This window comes from Polistes canadensis, unplaced genomic scaffold, assembly GCF_001313835.1.
Source record: "Polistes canadensis isolate GaletaPanama2010 unplaced genomic scaffold, ASM131383v1 scaffold_388, whole genome shotgun sequence".
NCBI lineage: Eukaryota > Metazoa > Arthropoda > Insecta > Hymenoptera > Vespidae > Polistes > Polistes canadensis.
In genome coordinates this window covers 12448-29086 of record NW_014569935.1, presented here as the reverse complement: position 1 = coordinate 29086, position 16639 = coordinate 12448, and the positions used below count along the sequence as shown (strand labels likewise).

Sequence of the window (16639 nt, the reverse complement as noted above, 5' to 3'; positions counted from 1 at the left end):
ACATTAAAATTAATATTGTTTTATTGATTATTACTAGCAAAGCTCGCGCATTTTTGAAAAAATGGTGTTGCGGTTTATTTTATGTTATCTTGACTTTTTTTTTTCACTGCAGAAATCTCTAATAAATAACATCTGTAAAAAAAAATTTTATATGTTATATAAACGTTTGTACTACAAAAAACTAAGCTTAATGCTCTGGAATATGTTTTATTAAATGTTGATAAGCTAAATGCTTCCTTTCTAATTTCTATCTTTTCTCAAAAAAAGCTCTTCCGCAATAAAATTGATCAACACGATTAGGATTTGTTCGTTGAAACAAATTCCTCGACTTGATTCGAAGTTCAACGGAAACATACTGCGCGAGAAAAATACGCTTTTTTCTGTGGACACATGCTATTCTGTTTTTATATCAAACTCACTGCATATTGATAATTCAACTGTTACTTTGATCTCATTATATAAACAAATAAAAAAGCTGGGATATCAAACAATTTTAGTTGCATAATATCTTCCATATCCATTTGAAACTCTCACAATGGGACTTCTCCCACTTTAAAAATAATTTTGTTAATCACTTAATTAATCAACAAATTTTCATCTTATAAAATCTTAATGATTTTAAATTATATAGTAACAAGTTGCTTCAAAATAAAAAGATCATGTAAAAATGTGAATATTAACCTTGCTAACTTGATTTTTTTGGAAAATGGACTTACGCCACTTTCAAAATAAACGGCTCATATATTTTTTATTCCCGAATAAACTTATACATTCATTATATCCGTCTATATTATAAATTCTTAAGAAATTTGATTACAATTTAAAATATATGTATCGAATATTCATATAAATACATTCGCTAAAAAACCTCACTCTCCCCCCATCACCCACCAATCACCTAGCCAAGGCTCATTCATGACCTTCAACTGTCGAGCCCCCTCATCAATCTTCTACGTCATCCCTTTCTCCTCTACCACCGCAAAGTGATGGTATCCTCTCTCCCCAAGTCCCTGGCCAACGAAAGTGTTCTTCCTCTTCCCGCGAGTTCATTATAAATTCTTAAGAAATTTAATTACAAAGTAAAAAATATGTATCGCATATTCATATAAATACATTCATTAAAAAACGTCACTCTCTCCCCCCTTCTCTCACCAATCACCTAACCAAGGCTAATTCATGACCTTCAAYAGTCGAGCCACTCATCAATCTTCTACGTAATCCCTTTCTCCTCTACCTCCGCAAAGTGATGGTATCCCCTCTCCCCAAGTCTCTGGCCAACGAAAGTGTTCTTTCTTCCCGCGAGTCCTTTGCTTACGAAGATATTAGGTTGGTGCGTATGAAATGTCAGATTTTAATTATTAATTAATTAATTATATAATATATATAAATCTCGTGTCACGATGTGCCTCCACGATTGACTCCTAAACTACTGAACCGATTTTAATCAAATTTGGACACAGTGTACAGCTTGATCAAACTTAAGACATAGGATAGTTTTTATCTCAATTTATAGTCGCAATATTTTTTTATTGCAAATTATTTGTTAATTAGACCTGTTAGTTCCATAAGATTCTAACAGGAAATTTATCGCTTCAAATTTTCTTTGTGATTGAATTGCCGTGGTAAAGCAGTTGAATGTTACTCTTGGCAACAGGGAGTAACAAGACATAGAGACGAACTAAAAAAAAAAGAACAAGGAGAATAGAAAAAGGCACGCGTGTGAGTTACCTAGCAAAAATTAAATATATAAGAAATATAATTATTAGAAGGTTAAATATAAGTATAACGAGGAAGAAGGAACATTAATGCAGAACTGGCTACGCTTTGCTGTGGTTAAGGTTTACGTTAATTCATATTATAGTAAACTATTTAATACAGTGAAATGAATATAAGTATAATTATAAGAAGGTTAGATATAAGTGTAACGAGGGAGAAAAAAGAGATCAAAAAGATCACCGGAAATATTCTTGAAGCAACAATTTTGACTGGAAAATGTAAGGGAGAAGTGATCCTGTTGCCACGTATTCCAATGATACAGTCAGAATCTACGATACCCTTCAGAAGGCTACAGTTTCCCATTCGTTTAGCTTTCGCCATATCTATAAATAAGTCTCAAGGTCAAACAATGCCCATTTGCGGTTTAGATTTGGAAAATCCATGTTTTTCCCATGGCCAACTATATGTTGCCTGCTCACGTGGGGGAAAACCATTGAATCTATTTGATTTAGTTAGAGACAGGTTAACCAAGAATATTGTGCACCAATTAGTGCTGAATTAAATTTAAATTAACAAAATCCCTAGCCCGACAGTTTTTCACTACCTACTTCATATATAAAATTAAATGTAAAATGTTAACAACTAAATATTTTTTAACTTACTCATTTATTACAAACTTAAATGTAAGATTAATAAAATCTAAAATTCTACATTTTATATTGATTTGTGCTTAATATCATCTCTACGAAAATTTTTATCAATAATTTTTAAATTTTTACTTTAAGTTCAAATCTCAATCCCGTGGATTTTTATACCGGCTTTATTGTTTTCGTCTTTATATTCATAAATATTCATTTCACTGTATTAAATAGTTTACTATAATACGAATTAACGTAAACCTTTGCCACAGCAACGCGTGGCCGGGATTGCTAGTGTGAATATATAAAACTTTGTATTTTTTTTCAAAATCTGTTTACTTAATCAAAATAAACTCTATTTGCTTAAATACACTTTTCCCAACGAGATTATAATACACAGATGCCTGTCTTAATGAAATTCTTATCTTTAGAATTAATAAACTCTGATATGGACTTTTTCAGACTGTCTATTTTTATAGACTGTTTAGCACGTAAAAACTGTTATAAATGTTTAAGAAAATAAAAATTAGTTATCAAAAGTTCCGATGAATAAAATAGGTGCGGCAAAATTTCATATTTTAATTTATTTAAAAAAATCGGGCTAATAGTGATGAAAATACGTTTAATTGATCAAGCTTATTTTGCTTGGTTAATTAATGCTGTATCCACTTAACCATTTTTTTCATCTTGTTAATTTCAGAAAGATGTCGCAATATTGTTTTGTATGGTCAATTATCATTCTAGAGGCAAGTTCCCTTATAGATAAAGTTGGATTTGTTTCCATCAATGTTTTCAGAGCATCATTTTTTACAGACGTCTTCTTTTAAAGGGAAAACTCAGGAGACCGAAGTTTTTGAAACCAAAGATGCACTTTTCGATCGTTACCAGTATTCTCCCCAAACGCCTGGTTTATATTACGTGCAAATTTTGCAGCATTTTTATCAAGCTTATACTCATATATAAAAATTACACGAATATCGGTTGAATTCAGACCCTCACAAAATTAAAAAAAAATTAAAAAATTTAACACTTTTGAGAAAATCTGTTTTGTTAAAATGTGACTTTGGCATTGGATAGTACGACCATAAAAAAAATTATGCCAAAAACAAAAAAATAACGAAAACAGGGGGAAAAACATTTACATGTATAGAAAATCCGACATTTCTTATGCACCAACTTAATATTTTCGCAGGCAACGTAGAACGTTCCTCCTAGCTAATCGCGAAAGTTTTCGACTTTTCCCGATTGTGTATGTGTGAATATTGCGATAGTTAATATTAAATCATGGCAATATTCCTTCAATTTTTTGTTCTTTTGTTAAGCTACGAAACAAAACTTTTAGCAAAATTGAAAGGGGTTACCTAAAAAAATGGCAAGCCTGTCGGGAAATTATTCTTATATTTTATCGCTAAAGCTCGAAAGCCATTAATGTGCACATTACCTAGCTAATCTGGAAATTACTTGATTTAACGTTACCGTGCGGAATCAAGAGTTTTTCGTATTTTACGTAGGTAATGCACACATTAACCGTATTCAAATAAAAAAACTCTAAATGCGTTTTTGTCGAAAGTATGTTTGGCAAGTCGGTGACTACTATAATTGAATAACCACTTGATGGATTTTGATGAAATTTCTACTGCTTATTAATAGCACTAAAAACTAGTCTTTCCTCGAAGGATTTTCGTTTATGTGGAACATTTCGATTTTTTAACAATATTTTTTAACAAAAGACTCATGATTTTTTGTGTCGAAAATCGAAAAAAAGATGCTAAAAGCAGCAATTTTGTTAATTTAAAAAATAAATAAAAAGCTTCAATAACGAACAAGATTTTTTATTAAACTAATGATTTATATTTTTTTTATTTTCTTCTAGATGATCCGGTAAGATGTTCTGATGGTAACTACAAAGCATTACTTGCAAAACGGTGTCTACCAAAAAGATTGCGATATTTTTATAAATAATTAATATTTTTTTTTTAAATTTTGTAGAAGTTAAGTTGAAAAATAATATAAAAACTCTGTGTAATCAGATTAATAAAACAAACTTAATTATTACAAAAAAGAAATTATTCATAATTCTTCTTTTTTTACGTCTCTTACTATATTTCCCCCTTAAGCGGGCTGCAACAAGACTTTATGTTTTACAAATAGAGCAATCACAGATATTCATGAACGTTCATGAACTTTGAAAAAATGTATCGAATGTATCATTACCAGGTGGTGCTCGGAAATTTCTTCTAAAAGTTTCGATTATTAGTCGATTGTCACTTATTACACGAGTGTACGAACGTATTGCCTATCGCCAGGCGCTTAATAATGTAAGCGTAATTATATTTTTGAAGTTATACTTTTTTTGGCGCGTTTTGTAAACTAAAGGTAAATGCGACCGAAAAATCGACACCACGATATTGTCGATATTTACGATGCTGGGGCAAAGTAATTTAAAATTTTTCTTCTCAAGCGTTCACCCATCCAAGTTCTAATTGTACTCAAGCGCTGCTTAACTATATATGATACTTGTGCTGTCATCGCGCTATGGCCATTGACGCATGGAGTAATTTGATAACTCCCTTATATTTAGTGTGGACTGATATCTATATTTTGATATTTTTGACCAGGATCAGTATATATTTAAATTTCTGTCAAAGTTTTCGAGATGCCTTAAACCAATGCAGAGAAATGTACAAAATATCATCTTCGTAGGAAGAAGAGTAAGGAAAATAAGGAAAACAAAACGCAAACTAATGCGGAACGTTGTAGGATGCGAAGAAAAATGATTGCACTAGGACATGAATTGTCTGCGAATAAAATTTTATGTATTCCGTCAACTTCTAATTTACTTTGCGATCCATCGGATCAGCCTGTGATTACCAGTACAAATATAAATAATTTAAATTTCACAGCAAATACTAATATTATTGCTAATTATTTATTCTATTTGTTTGGTCTTTATTTTTTGAAGTTATTTTTTGAAGTTATTTACATTTATTTTACATATATTCAATACTAAAAATAACGAGCGTAGCCAGACGAGGATTTTCTTCAGAATTCGTGTGGCACTCAACGTGATTACGATTTATGTACCATTTGTAAAGATTTTAGATTCTGAGCGTATATTCGAAATACACGGCTCAATCTTTTTGAGAATATCGAAGTGAGAATATACTTTCTTTGTGTGAATATTATCAATGTCGAAATGTATCGTGCCTCCCCACTCTTCAAACCGTTGCTAAGCACGCCCTGCTGGGTCCATCAACAAAGACACTCGTCCTATTCTTTCACTGGACGCCTACAACGACACGTTTTATACAACCAGCGAAGAATTAACAAAGAAACCGACGAACAAAGCGATACAAGCTAGAAGCGAATTAAGTAAAGTATAAGTATTTCTTATACTTCCATGAACCTGGTGAGCCTTGTTGTTGAATCCGTATGCAACCGAAGCGAACGAGAGGTGAGAAACGTGTTTAATCTTTTGTTACACGCAATTTGTTATTATAATTAATTTATCAACCAGAGCTTTTATGCGAGCGAGAGGTGAGACACGTGGTTAATTTTTGCTTAGACACAACTCCTTATTATATCTAATTTATCAACCAGGGTTTTTATGCCACAATGCTTTTCTCTGATGAGCCAATAAAGTATTATACCTTGTTGTTTTGGCTCAACCAAGGGTTTTATTTCTTATTTCTTATTTTAACTAAACCCACCTTCTTCCTCACGTATAATTATAAACAAATTAAAATATACTTATTAATTAAGGCTTTATCCATTGTATTAAATATCTTTATTTTATTTTATCATTTTATCGTCTTATTGACAAATTTATAGTATGTATTTAATTGGCACGCGGGATAGTTGCAGTTATTTTCTATGCTGATGTTTTTTTTTAAGTTATTTTTTTTTTAAAGTTATTTTTGAGGTTATTGAGGTTATACTCGTTTTGGTACGCTAAAGAAGTATAACTTCTTACGTGCGTACATAAGTACACACACCAGTTTTTATTATTTTATTATAATATCGGTAATTTAATTTTAGTATTAGGATATCCCCATATACGGCACATAACTTCTTTTGTGCTTGCGATGCGTTCTTGCCTTTTCGGAAATAATACAATAAAATATGTCTAAAGTGCACATCTTATTTTTCCATTTTTAAATTGAGATAAACACAAAAAACTAAAGAATTAATTGATATAATTTTCTTACTAAATTAAAGGTAGAAGTCTAAACAGTAAGAAACAAATGTATGTAAGGGGCTTAGTTGCCTACCCAAACTTTTTAGAACGGCTAGACGTGAGCGAAAAAATTTTGTCGAAACGCTCGGACGTAAAAGTGTTTAATAAATCAAAATATTCATGAATATTATATTAATGAATGAACTTTTTGATTGACCTTTTGATAATTAAGTATAATAAATAACATTGTTTACACGATTTTGGTGAGTTTCTTGTTTTTCGAAGTGGAAGCATAAATAATCTAGTTTTGAATTACTGTTACCGTGTTCGTTCAAGGCCTGTCGTATTTTAATCACGTCAGAGCTTCAATGCAGTGCTACCACTCAACACGACGGTTCCCTTTCTCTCTCTCTCTCTCTCATTTTCATGTTCAAGTAAATTGAATAGCTTTGTAGCGAGGGCTGTGAGAAAATAGGAGTAAACTGAGTCTTATTCCTTAACGAATTCGGCCAATCATATGTAATCACGAATTATTACATGAGCCGTTTATTTTGAAAGTGGCTTAACTCCATTTGTCAATTATTTCCAGTTACGCATGGTTACATGTAAGCATTTAAGATTACTTGTATTCCGAGTAAATACGGTAATTCTAGACACATAAGTTTTCAGAATTAGTTAATTAACTGAGCCGTTTATTTTGAAAGTGGCCTAAGTCGATTTACACTTAAATTATTGCTACTTCAGTAGCATATTATAAACACAATATGTATGTTTTAAATTTGGGTATCCACAATTTTCATAATGATAATGTTCACATGTACGTTTGGGATGAAACTATTGCATGAAGAGGTGTCATGTTGTGACTCTTGTTTTTATGAGGCACATAAATGCGATTGTTTCTCGCTTTCTTTTTAGTGTGTTCTAATCGGCGAAGATGTGGAGGAAACTGGGTAGGTAATAAACAACTGATACACACATAATAAAGCTAGTAACCAAAATAATATTATATTTATTTATTCCTTTAAACCACCTTACACGTTAACGATATCATTATCTTGTTTTTCAAGACCTTCCGTACTCAAGTTCCAGGGTTCAGTTTCTGAGTTCATATTCGACTTTTTCGTCAAAGGATCACGGCGTGCCCTTTCGGTCCCTTATCAACTGAGCATTGAGAGAGTAAGGGTTTTATCTGACTGATTTTATAATTTCTTAATCAGCCTTTTTATATTACTAATGCCGGTGCGACTGTTGAATCAATTTTTCGGTGAATAGGGTGACGTTGTATCATTCTTTTATTGAAAACAAATTTTATTGATTAGATATAATAATTTTATTAACGGAATACGAGAGGCTCAGATTTCTTTCTTACTTTGCAGCTTTATCGTAGTCAATCAGACTGTACATTGTACTATTTAAAGAAACAAGATTTCTAATCTTATGCGAAAAAATGGGGGTAGAAATTTCACAACAAATTCCTATATTCACTTATTTTTTTTTTCTTTCGTAAAATTGTACGGTGTAATATATTACCGTAATAACTCGGTATTATTACGCAAATAATATAATTAATATCTATAAATAATCAAAATTTAATATCGTGCCTGTGTGGAACGATATATTTTTTAAGATGATATTCGTCGTACAGACATATAAATTTAAATAAATAAATAAAATATATATATAATTATAATAAATAATAAATAATAAAAGAAGCATAAATTTTCTGATATCAATACAAAAATCTGATAATCAATTAAAACTCTTGTATGTTTTTTTTTTTTTTATGAGAGTTGATGATATTGCTCCCTTCCAGTTTTCGGTGGTCGTTCGATTTCCGTTATTTTATTTCGAGCTGTACTCTTCTTTGAGAGTTGAGTATTTTTTTCCTCTATCTTGAGATATCTATAAACAATAAAATATATTATATACTCGTTCCTCGTCCTTCAGATAAGTATGTAATAATTATTAAACATTTGATAACAAGTAAGTGATACTTCTAGTACACTAAATATGAGTCAGATATTTTTAAAAAACTGTTTTCACTGCCGTCACCTTCCTCGCTATAGCACTGTATTTATCATTCACGTTCTATTGTTAATGCTTTACCTCGATAAACACATTGTATGTTAATAGTGTAAAAAAACAAGTATTACGTCATTGGCATAATAGAAAGTGTTGTCAGTTTTGGGTCAAGTTGCGAAGCCTTTACCAGAAAATGACCTTAAGAATTGTGATTTGGTTGGCAAATGAGGAGGTGAAAAACTGGGGAGAAAAAGTGCAGTTAAACTATGGATTTAATTTGAATTCTATTACAGTGAAGGTAGATGATTATAAATTAAAGTAAAATGCTTATCTTTTTCTGTAACTAGTGGGGTAGGCCTCTCTTTGTCATTGGGTCGATCAACAACAATAGAATAATTATATTTTACTTACTCTCAAATTCGTTTATCTTCAATATCTATTTTTTTACGTTATCGATCAATCTAATAGAATGTTTCACTGCTTTAACAGAATAAAGACTTATAAATTAAAATAATAAATCTGACTTATATATTAATGAAAACTGAATACGAACTTATTAACTAAAACAGGAATACCGGATTTAACAGAAAAACTATAAGTGTCCTCGCCATTTTTCTTTATCTTTTTTAGAGACCTATTTCTACTTCCATTTCTTAGACCAGTTACTTCGTTACACAACTAATCAGTTTTTAGGATATGAAACATAGTTCCTTATTGGGTAGGAACATCCAGGATGTTAATGTTATATGAGCCTTTTCTAAACTTTTAGGTGACAGTAAGGTGCGGGTCTGGAAAATACTTATCATTTTGTTTTTTAGTTTTAGTAATAATATATAATTCTACAAATATAAAATAATTCTTAAAATAAATAATTCTTTGAATTCATGGCCACAGTCTTCGACGAGGAAAACATCGAGCGTAGCAGGAAAAAAAAAGAATAAACAGTCTATGACGTAAAACAAGAAAAGAAAGCATTCATAATATAAAATAGACTATTTAATACGACAAATAAGTAGTGCAAGTTGTCTAGGATTCTTAGAGAGATGATAAATTTTCGTCAGAGCGGGATTAGCAGTCAGAATCTGAAAATTTACAAGGTTAATAATCTCATTACGTGTTACTTACAATTAGTCATATTTATATGTGAATTGTCACAATTTTTACCACGTTTAGTTCGGTTTTTGAGACTATCTACAATTTTAGAAATAAGATGAGTAGTATTGGTACAGAGAAGTTATTTAAAACTGTCTCGTAATATTATTTACCTCCGTATATGTATATGATGCAGGGAGATGATAAAACTAGAGATTTGATTAAATTCCTTAAATAGATGGTCAATTCACGGAAAATATTAAAATAATAATTCTATGGAGTAATTTCCCCAAACGAAAGTATGTGATTTAATCAAATTCCTTAACTGTTTTATAGTGAAAAGATGAAATAATATTGCTTAGATATTAAAAATATTTATCTAATAAACCATGCTGTTGCGTATCCTGCGCAACGAGTGAGTAGGGCGAGCGCCGGGGCGTGTACGGCCCTGCCGAGGCGTGAGACACGCGCGACAAGAAAGTATCTTTGTGTGGTGGTAACCACGGGAGCGCCAAGATCTTTGTAAGGGCTTCTTCTTTCTTCTACCTTGCGCTCTCCCACCACATTTATTACGCCAATCATATGTATCGACAGCCGCGTTATCATCGGGCTTTTCGGTGATTGGTCCAGCATTGCATCGTTTTTCCCTATAAAGCCTGACGCGTTCTCGCGCTTAACGTCATTCATCATTCATTACTCGTCATTCGTAATTTGGGCACTCGTTATTCGACATTCATCCTTCTGACTTTGGAAAGCTGATACTTGCGAGAACCACTACGAGGAAAATTATTGTATTGCGCAATACTACATCATCTAAGTTCGGCCAGCGACAAAGGACAAAGGCGGTCCTGCACGTAGCCAGAGTTGTTCTGCTTTTGTACGGATCATCTTTATACATTTCAACCAGGGTTTTTATGCCGAAAGGCTTTTCCCTGACGAACCAAATAAAGCGTACTTTTTAGTACTCGCTGGGCTCAAATATATTGAGTTTATTTGTGTTTTATTTTCCTATCCTCCTTCCTATTAATAAACAATCTCGATTTCACACGTGAGGGCATTTTCGATTCACGATATAAACCACTGGAGTACCGATTGAGGTGTCGGTCGCAACACATGCATTATTAAACGCAGATCAGGTAATATAACGATAGTCATTGAAACACAAATTATTAATTCGAAACTAATTAACAAGAGTAATAGGTACTAAAGCTGATATTTTGAAAAACAACAAAAATATTTTTAGTGAAATTTTAAGCATTTTTAGTGAATGTAATTAATAATTTCATTCATTCTTATTAAAACACGTTGTTGATTTTTGGCTTCTCATAGAGCTGTGCGAGTACTGACTTGTTTATTTCATCTTTTTACTAAAATAACTAAGAAATTTGATTAAATCACTTATTTTCTTCGGGATAATCACCCCATAGAGTTGTTATTTTAACATCTTCCGTGAATTGATCATCTACTTTACAGATTTGATCAAATCTCCATTTTCATCATTTTTCTACGAAATATTTACGTATATGTATACGTATATAGATTGTTATTCCAAAATCCAAAAAGATTGCACGACAGTTTCAGGGGCTATCTGAATATATCTTGCATAGAAATAACTGTTAAGAATACATAAATCGCTTGTCGAGGTTGTTTCAGATGAAGAGACGCTACTATACCTGGTGCCCGTAATAAATGGTAGGGAAAATGTGATTCCTTCGTTACCGACAGACGGCAATCAAAATGATGATTCGGAAAGAGTAGCATAAAAAAATTAGCATAGAGTTGCAACAGTAGAAAAAATGAATAAGTGCTCTTAATTGCTCACTAATGGCACACTTAAAATCCATATTATTCTTCACTTATTAATTTATTATTTAATTAGTTATTAATAATTGAAAATACAAAAATGTTTTTTTTTATTTCTAAGCAAAATCATGATGTTTTCTATTGTTTTTTGGTTTCAATCAATTGCTCACTTTTTATTTGTCCGGCTCCTCAACTTTATTTTATTAAATATTTTTTATTTATTGTTAATTAGTTGAAAATAATTATTACAGTTTAAATAATTATGAAATTTGACGTCATGAGTGGGAGATATGTTATACGCATGCGCATCAACAAATTCAAGACAAAAGCGCACTTTGAAAAAAATGAGAGTAAATTTGGTATATACCTGCAGGGGATATATTTACAAGTGATTTCCAAAGTAACAATTTATAAGGTAGTGAAAAGATATAGGTTAATCGTTCATAATGTATAAACAATAGGTTAATATTTTGCAAATCATAATTTTCGTCCACGCTCAGCCGTTCTGAAAAGTTTGGGTAGGCAACTAAGTAATAGCTGATTTTGTCGATAGATGGTTTTTATACTTTAGTTTGTTGCGTTAACGTATTCAAAGCCCCTTACATATATTTGATTCATATTGTTTAGACTTCTACCTTTATTTTAGTAAGAAAATTATAACAATTAATTCTTTAGTTTTTTGTGTTTATCTCAATTTAAAAATGGAAAAACAAGATGTGCACTTTAGACATATTTTATTGTATTATTTCCGAAAAGGCAAGAACGCATCGCAAGCACAAAAGAAGTTATGTGCCGTATATGAGAATATCCTGATACTAAAATTAAATTTACCGATATTATAATAAAATAATAAAACTATTGTATAATTACGCTTACATTATTAAGCGCCTGGCGATAGGCAATACGTTCGTACATTCGTGTAATAAGTGACAATCGTCTAAAAATCGAAGCTTTTAGAAGAAATTATCGAGAACTACCTGGTAATGATACATTCGATACATTTTTTCAAAGTTCATGGAAATTTCATGAATATCTATGATTGCTCCATTTGTAAAACACAGTCTTGTTGCTGCCCACTTAAGGGGGAAATACAGTAAGAGACGTAAGAAAAGAAGAATTATGAATAATTTCTTTTTTGTAATAATTAAATTTGTTTTATTAAACTGATTACACAGAGTTTTTAAATTATATTTCAACTTGACTTCTACAAAATATAAAAAAATATAATAATTATTTATAAAAATATCGCAATCTTTTTGGTAGACACCGTTTTGCAAGTAATGCTTTGTGGTTACTATTAGAACATCTTACCGGATCATCCAGAAAAAAACAAAAAAAATATAAATTATTAGTCTAATACAAAATTCTGTCCTTCCTATCGAAGTTTTATATTTATTTTTTAAATTACTAAAATGGCAGCTTTTGACATTTTTTTCGATTTTCGACACAAAAAATCATGAGTCTTTTGTTAAAAAATATTGTTAAAAAATCAAAATGGTCCACATAAACGAAAATCCTTCGAGGAAGGACTAGTTTTTAGTGCTATTATTAAGCAGTAGAAATTTCATCAAAATCCATCGAGTGATTATTCAATTATAGTAGTCACCGACTTGGCAAACATACTTTCGACAAAAACGCATTTAAAGTTTTTTTATTTGGATACAGTATTATATTTTCGTAAGATTTTGAGTTTGATGGATGAAGCTAAACTTTTGTTATGTATTTTGATCAGCTGAATTCTAATATCACAATTTTTTTTGCCGAAAAGTCGAGCATTTAATTTTTTATAGCCAATTGTTTGCACAATTTTTCAAAAAATTCTAGTTTTTCGGGATGAATTAATTTTCTTTTATAAAGAAATTTTATAAGGAAATATTTTAGACAATTTTAAAACGAAAGTATTCTTTACGAAATAAAAAGTTTCTCTATGGTCTGCATTATATCTCTAGTAAATGTCAATCGATTTGCAAAATTTTAAAATATTCTTATAAAATAATGCAATCGTTATAGTCAGTCAAATCGGAATTTTGAATTTCGGAGAATTCAGCAATTTATGATAGTTTAAAAAAAAAATGTGTTTATTATTTTTATGAAATTTTTAAGTCAAAATATTAAACATACGAATTGAAAAAACTATAGAGAAAACGATTTCGAATATTTAAAATAAAATCGCATTAGAAAATATTGAAAATTGTATGAGTTATCACGCAGATTGTGGCGAAAAAAGTAGTTTCGAGAAAAACGCGTTTAAAGTTTTAAGTGTTTCAGACAAAGGACAGCTGTCTGCGCGCACCAAACTCTCGTTGGACAGTCACATTTTTTACCATAACTTTGAATCTTTGAGGAATTTTTGCAATCGATTTTCACAGAAATAAGCCAATAACTATAGAGAACAACAATCTGATTAAATACCAAATCGATTTTTTTTTAATTCTGGACGTATGTGTAAGGCCTTAATAGTTATTTGTCTTAATATTATTAGAATTGGGATATTATTAATCAATAATAAAGTTTTATTATCTCTTATAAAAGTATATTTATTTTTTCTAAGAAATATTGCTGTCCCAGATTAAATGTTTAACCGAATCATATATAAATCAATGTCGAACTTACACTGTGTTTTCATTTTGTTATATGCTTGTTTTTCTTATAATTTAAACAAAAAAAAATTAATATAAAGAATTACATCACAAAATAAATACAAATAATCTGTCAGGCAAGTAAAACTTTTCCACTTATGGAGAAATTTCTAATATAAGAATAAAAGTAATTAGTTATCATTCTGAAAGTTATGCATTAGTATTATGGTTTCAGAAGTCTTAAAAGAAATATAAATTCAATGATTAATAAGTAAAAATCTAGCGATAAAAAACATTTCGTTCGTTGTTCTGAAGTAAATAAAATATCGATGTTTGTATATTGTATGAAAACTTGGAGAATAGATGTCAAAATACGCGTTGTAAATATTCTAAAATCTTTAGACAAAGTTTCCAACGAAATAAACAGCTTTAAAATCTATAAACTGCTCGTTATATAGTTCGACAAGCTACACATATTAATAAGTATCAATCGTATGTTATTACCATAAATGCTGTTTTGTCGAAAAGATTCAACTTATTTATTATTCTTGTATAAGGTTCTGAAATAATTATAAAAGAAAAATAATTGATTTCGCTGACACATTTTAAAATAAAATATTTTGTTATAGTTAAGAACATTGTACCAACCACTATCAATCCCTCCAAATGCACCAATACCAGAATACTCAACTAAAGGCACTCCAGGAAATATTTGTTTAAATGTAGTTGATTCTAAGCAAGACAAATAACTACGAAAGTGAGGATTGAACATGAACCCTATCGAATGTTTTTTCAACGTTATTCTATCTTTAAAGGATTTCAATTTTCTTTCGATTTTTTTCTGAGTATTACAGTTGCAATACAAAAATGTAGACCAGGTATTTAATCCTTCACCGCTTATTAAAACAGCAATGCAGAACATGGTTTCATTTGATACAGAAGTATGTGGCATATGATGACAAATCGATAAATAATCTACTATTCCACCCCACACAGGAAGTCTTTTATTTGGATACCTATATAAAAGGATAGATTCAAAATATTAACAAAAATAAAAATAAATAATAAATAAATCAAAAAAGAACTATATATATATCAAATATTTTATTTATTACCAACTGCGCAAAGCGTTCTCAAGATTACTAGTTATTAAAGCACCATTACGATCGCACAATAATATCAAACAACTTTTCCGATCAACCGTACGTTGATCGAAATTATAAACAGATTCGAATACCGTTTTCAATCGGTCTGCATTCGTAAAAGAAAGATTAAAATTAGCTTTTATTTCATGGCAATATATTCCATTGCCCCAAATAAGTTTATATGGTACAAAAGTAAGCGTAGTGATTTTGATGTTAGGTACTTCGGGAAAAAACATCCATAAAACGGTATTTTTTTCTGTTCTCGGTAAATAACTACCCACTACCGGTGAGTACCAATTAAAAGGCAGGTATTTGCAGTAACATTCTTTAAAAAATCAAAATATCTCACATAACAATATTCTATTAATTGTTATATACATAATATTTAACTTACTTCCTGCAATATCTTCTTTACTTTCAATTTTAATGAATAACATGCTTAAAGAAGGTTTAACTTTGCAACATTTTATGATTTCTTTTTGTATAACTTCATAATCAATGGAATCTGATTTTCTATCTTTGCTTTTTATAATGCACATTGGACCCCTTGTTTGTTTTTCATCGTTTGCTATTTCCGACCAAGATCTGCTGTTAGAAAAAAAAGTGTTAATATGTGAACAAACTTAAATCACGTAAATATTAGACGATTTTAATACGATACCAAAATAATTATATTAATTATTTAATATATTCTTTTATACAAAAATGATCAAAAAAATTAAAAATACTTGTTGCAATATTACCTAGAAACTTTAGAAGCATTATGCAAATCAAATCCATTCAAATATTGAAAAATAATACGCAAGACATAGTAGTTCAAGTCCATCCCTATATTTCAAATAATATCTAGTATCAAAAATATAATATTCTCAATCAACTAATTTATATTACGTATGTCAGACAAAACTTAAACGCTTAAAAATCCATTCGTTAAAAATCTATAAAAGAAGTTTACAAAACGAATACTCATTATTAAGTAACAATTTTGATATTTAGACTAATAGGAACAATCAATTTACAGTATTTCTATGTAATCATGAAAAGTAATACACAGTAAAAAGTTTCTTTCGAAGACACATGTTTATAAAATCGTATTTTAATAAGGTTCTCGTTATAACGTAAAACGGAAGGAAGAAAAAACTTTCGAAATACAATCTTTATTCTTTTTAATCATACAATCTACTTTTCCCGTCAATATCTGGAAAATTTAATAATAGCACTTCTTTCTCACGCAGAACATTTTATAGATCATTTTACTGCTGATATTTAATCAGCCCTTATGTGATAGAGAACAGTATGTTCATATTTAATTTTAATACTTCTTAATTAAAATGACAAAATGTTATGTTCAATATCATGCAAACAGAAAATATCTTTATCATAAAATATAATGATCTGACATGAGAATTGATTTTAAGAGGGATTCCAAAGATAAGATGGAAAGCTTACTTACTTTACTTATCCCGA

At 30.1% G+C, this 16639-nt stretch overlaps 2 protein-coding genes across 2 annotated transcripts; one reads left to right on the top strand and one right to left on the bottom strand.

Moving 5' to 3' along the window:
• Positions 1–1882: 1882 nt before the first annotated feature.
• LOC106792183 lies at positions 1883–3317 on the top strand. Its single transcript, XM_014758400.1, has 3 exons — positions 1883–2238; positions 3055–3100; positions 3168–3317. Exons 1-3 carry the CDS (start codon positions 1883–1885, stop codon positions 3315–3317), a joined length of 552 nt encoding a protein of 183 aa, XP_014613886.1.
• A 10642-nt stretch (positions 3318–13959) lies between these two features.
• On the bottom strand, positions 13960–15998 carry LOC106792182. Its single transcript, XM_014758399.1, has 5 exons — positions 15916–15998; positions 15567–15757; positions 15143–15497; positions 14676–15043; positions 13960–14587 (listed from the first exon to the last, which is right to left on the bottom strand). The coding sequence occupies exons 1-5, from the start codon at positions 15996–15998 to the stop codon at positions 14514–14516; spliced, it is 1071 nt and encodes a 356-aa protein (XP_014613885.1). The 3' UTR covers positions 13960–14513.
• Between the last annotated feature and the right edge of the window lie 641 nt (positions 15999–16639).

What these genes read in the sequence shown, in the direction of transcription:
- LOC106792183 (XM_014758400.1), top strand. Translation starts at nt 1,883, where the DNA reads ATGAATATAAGTATAATTATAAGAAGGTTAGATATAAGTGTAACGAGG. An exon ending in TTTGATTTAGTTAGAGACAG is followed by an intron (nt 2,239 to 3,054) that starts GTTAACCAAGAA and finishes TGTTAATTTCAG; the next exon opens with AAAGATGTCGCAATATTGTT. An exon ending in GGTCAATTATCATTCTAGAG is followed by an intron (nt 3,101 to 3,167) that starts GCAAGTTCCCTT and finishes CATTTTTTACAG; the next exon opens with ACGTCTTCTTTTAAAGGGAA.
- LOC106792182 (XM_014758399.1), bottom strand. Translation starts at nt 15,998, where the DNA reads ATGGACTTGAACTACTATGTCTTGCGTATTATTTTTCAATATTTGAAT. An exon ending in AATGCTTCTAAAGTTTCTAG is followed by an intron (nt 15,758 to 15,915) that starts GTAATATTGCAA and finishes TTCTAACAGCAG; the next exon opens with ATCTTGGTCGGAAATAGCAA. An exon ending in TAAAGAAGATATTGCAGGAA is followed by an intron (nt 15,498 to 15,566) that starts GTAAGTTAAATA and finishes GATTTTTTAAAG; the next exon opens with AATGTTACTGCAAATACCTG.